At 39.7% G+C, this 1,740-nt stretch overlaps 1 protein-coding gene across 1 annotated transcript; it reads left to right on the plus strand.

Moving 5' to 3' along the window:
• The first annotated feature begins 511 nt into the window (after window positions 1–511).
• LOC139853937 (uncharacterized) lies at window positions 512–1,477 on the plus strand. Its single transcript, XM_071843273.1, has one exon. The coding sequence runs from the start codon at window positions 512–514 to the stop codon at window positions 1,475–1,477; it is 966 nt and encodes a 321-aa protein (XP_071699374.1).
• The last annotated feature ends 263 nt before the right edge of the window (window positions 1,478–1,740 follow it).

Here is a 1,740-nt window from a genome sequence, read left to right on the forward strand (position 1 = left end):
TGTCGGTTACCAGGTGTTCATCATATGAATAATTTTTGTACACTTGCGAGTGTAAGACTATTGAATAATTGAAATCTTGTGGTCTATTATTACGATTTGATAAATATATAGGTTAAACCTATAACTCACCAACATTTTTGTTGACGTTTTAAGCATATTTATTCTCAGGTGATTATTAAGAGCTTCCGTTGTTGCATGCTAAATAAAGACAGGATTGGAGTCTGCATGCTTTTATAATATTGTTTAAAAACTGCATTCGAAGACTTAAGTTGTTGTGTAATATTATTGTAAACCATTATGTAATGGTCTTGTGAGAACGCTATATTTTAGATTATCATTATTTGATAATCTTCGTAATGTTTTTAAACCTTTATCGATAAAATAAAGGTTATGGATTGTTTTTAAAAATCGAATGCAGTCTTTGAAAAACGTCTCATATAGAAGTCAAAACCTCGCAACAAAATCAATTAATATGAAACGTTTATAATCGATATGAACGGGACATTTCAGAATGGACTCCGGAGCAGGGATGTTAGTTACACTTATAAAATCCCCAAAGGAAATACTAGCCACTGAGAAGGCAGCGAATCATTTTAAAGCTCCGGGAAGGTTGTCGAACAAATGGAAACCAAGGGATATGAACAGATTCTGTGATTTTCACAACGACTTCGGCCATGATACCGACGAATGCTTTAACCTTAAAACAACAATCGAAGAAGCAGTTCGGTCCGGGAAGTTATCTCACCTCATCAAGGGAATCCGAAACCCGAAGAAAGAAAGAGTAGAGGAACCACTAGATGAGGAAAAGAAGCCACAGAAAGACAAGGTCATCTTCACGATTGATTCGTATCAACCCTATAAGAAAAGAGGAAGTAGCTACGGAATCACGGGATACGAAGAAATTTTTTTTCCTGCACTAGATACCATTATCCCATCAGATCTCCCGGTCACCATAAGTGGTAGGATATACAACAGACGAGTCCATAGGATATACCTCGATGGGGGAAGCGCCTGCGACGTCATGTATGAACATTGCTTCACCCAGCTCAACCTAGCTATCAGAACCCGTATACCGTCGGCCCGAGACCCTTTGATAGGATTTTCGGGAGAAAAATGCTGGCCCATTAGAGAAATCAAGTTGGAACTTACCATTGGGGAACCGCCTTATTCCAGAACCAAAACGCTCAAGCTTGCCATTATACGATCTGCTTCGCCACACAATATATTGCTTGAAAGGGTGGCTATGCGAAAAATGGGAATGATAGTCTCAACAATACATCAGCTAGTAAAATTCCACACTTCCGAAGGAATAGGGATGTTAGCTTACACCTATGACGGAGAAAAGGTCCTGCAGTCCATAAGGTTATCCATGGAGGAACCTAGGGGATGTATTATGGAATTGTCCAGGGGAAGAATACCAATAGGCAAAACAGCATTCAACTTCGTGTCACGAGAAGAAAGGAAAGCAGGAGAGTAGGAAGATGATATCGAAGTTGCCCCGTTGAGCCCGCAATCCATGATGAACGATCAACTACTAAACGGATTAACATTTTCCAGGGAAATCGAAGCACGTCACTTTCATGACCCAGCTAAGGAACCCGAAACAGGAAGTTGGGGAGAAACTAGCAGTCCAGCCGAATAGGAGGATGAAAAGGGAAAATCTATCCTACACAAGTGAAAATATGAAAGATTGCCCTTCATTAGGATTCAGTTCAAGCTTATTTTGTAGTCGAAGTAAAA

Source organism: Rutidosis leptorrhynchoides, chromosome 6 (genome assembly GCF_046630445.1).
Source record: "Rutidosis leptorrhynchoides isolate AG116_Rl617_1_P2 chromosome 6, CSIRO_AGI_Rlap_v1, whole genome shotgun sequence".
In the NCBI taxonomy this organism is placed as follows: Eukaryota; Viridiplantae; Streptophyta; class Magnoliopsida; order Asterales; family Asteraceae; genus Rutidosis; species Rutidosis leptorrhynchoides.

Coding starts and splice junctions, on each gene's coding strand:
- LOC139853937 (XM_071843273.1), top strand. CDS start 512: ATGGACTCCGGAGCAGGGATGTTAGTTACACTTATAAAATCCCCAAAG.